The sequence below is a fragment of the Temnothorax curvispinosus genome, unplaced genomic scaffold (assembly GCF_003070985.1).
Source record: "Temnothorax curvispinosus isolate PA1 unplaced genomic scaffold, ASM307098v1 QBEX01006128.1, whole genome shotgun sequence".
In the NCBI taxonomy this organism is placed as follows: domain Eukaryota; kingdom Metazoa; phylum Arthropoda; class Insecta; order Hymenoptera; family Formicidae; genus Temnothorax; species Temnothorax curvispinosus.
The window spans coordinates 129111-130571 of NW_020215908.1; the positions used below are offsets into that span (position 1 = coordinate 129111).

General features: G+C 35.5%; 1 protein-coding gene across 1 annotated transcript in view; it reads right to left on the reverse strand.

Annotated features, from left to right (window-relative positions):
- Positions 1-1461, reverse strand: part of LOC112455488 — a 6792-nt gene continuing 5331 nt past the window's right edge. Inside the window, exons 2-4 of the mRNA XM_025017443.1 lie at positions 1002-1238; positions 685-756; positions 1-380 (exon numbers count right to left, since the gene is read on the reverse strand). Coding sequence (XP_024873211.1) covers positions 249-380; positions 685-756; positions 1002-1238 — 441 coding nt within the window. The 3' untranslated portion in view covers positions 1-248. The remainder of the gene's footprint in view (positions 381-684; positions 757-1001; positions 1239-1461) is intronic.

Below are 1461 nucleotides of genomic sequence, written 5' to 3' on the forward strand. Positions count from 1 at the left end.
TATTGTTGTTTGCGTACTTTATTATTTGTACATAATACTCTTACGATAATCTTATAAATCTGCAGAAAATTACTAATTGCGAAAATATCAAGCTAGAAATTAATACGCGTATAATGGTGTTAACATATAACAGACAGTGGTGTATTTTGTATTAATTACACCGCGCACGTTATTATGTAATCAATAGTAAGATATACCCGTTGGTGGTGAAAATAAGCGGAGAATAATGAATTGGATGCGAGAGCTCGTTAATTCTCTATTATCGACATCGCCTCGTCACAAATAACTGCCTTCCCTTCGTGACAGCAAATGGGCTCGATGCTCTCCAAACCAGTGAGTGTCCACAGAGCCGTGTTACACGATTTCATATATACGGCCACCTGTGAAAAGCAAAAAGATGAAATAACAAAACGCGTCGTTCTATTACTGTGAAAATTACCACCTAAAAAAAAAAAACATCAAAAGAACGAAATAACCGAAGCGATGCAATCGTGTCTCATTCGCGCGAAATAATATGGTTTTATTATTCCCGTTTACACACGTGACCCCAATCGGTGTTTATGCGTCACTGTTCGCTTTTTCATGAAGATAAAGATTACGTGCAAAGAGAAGCTTTTTTCTACTCTGAATTTTTTAAACGAGATTTGTCTCACGTACGTATGTAAAATGTATTATACCGCTTACCTTCAAATTTTCGACATGCACATTCTGTTTCTCGCAAATCAGCATTGGTGTCTTATCTCGAGAACTTTCAGCCTAAACACGGAAACGTATATCAGTTTTGATATCATTTCTTAATTAGTTTCAGTACTTCTTTATTTTCTTCGATTAACCGCTAACTAACGTGCTCGAGCGTGTATCACTGATTGTTGTCTAAAATTATTTAACACACGTATATCCCCGATTGAAAAATAAGTAGTACGTTTTTCGCAGTCAATGAAGAAATGATGTATAAAACAGGCAGCGGAAATGGTACGGAAATAGTATGAAGGTGTACTCACTAAAGCGATACATAATTGTTGACACTTTTCAGCGCCTTCTTCATCGCAGCTCACATTGTATTTCAGCGTGTGCTCTATTATCGACTTCGTTCCCGGAACAGGGAACACCGCGCAACTGCACGCACCCTCCGCGATTTCCTCTTGTCTGGTATAGGGTACAATTTTTTTTAAGTACAATATCGCAATAATCAATCGTGAGATCAATTGTGAGAATAAAATTATACACTTTAAAGAAATTTACTGGATTTGCGAATTAATTAATCATTCCCAAGAGAAAGGAACATGTGCTTTACATTAGATTAATAACTTCGTGACTAAAGTGAAAGATTATTTCCATTTTATCCATATATTATCGAGGTTAATTGCATTAATAAATGCATCTGTTTTGCACTTTCGATATATATCTTCGAAATACATTTATAATTTAGTTATATACAGTAAATCCTCATGTAACACTGGT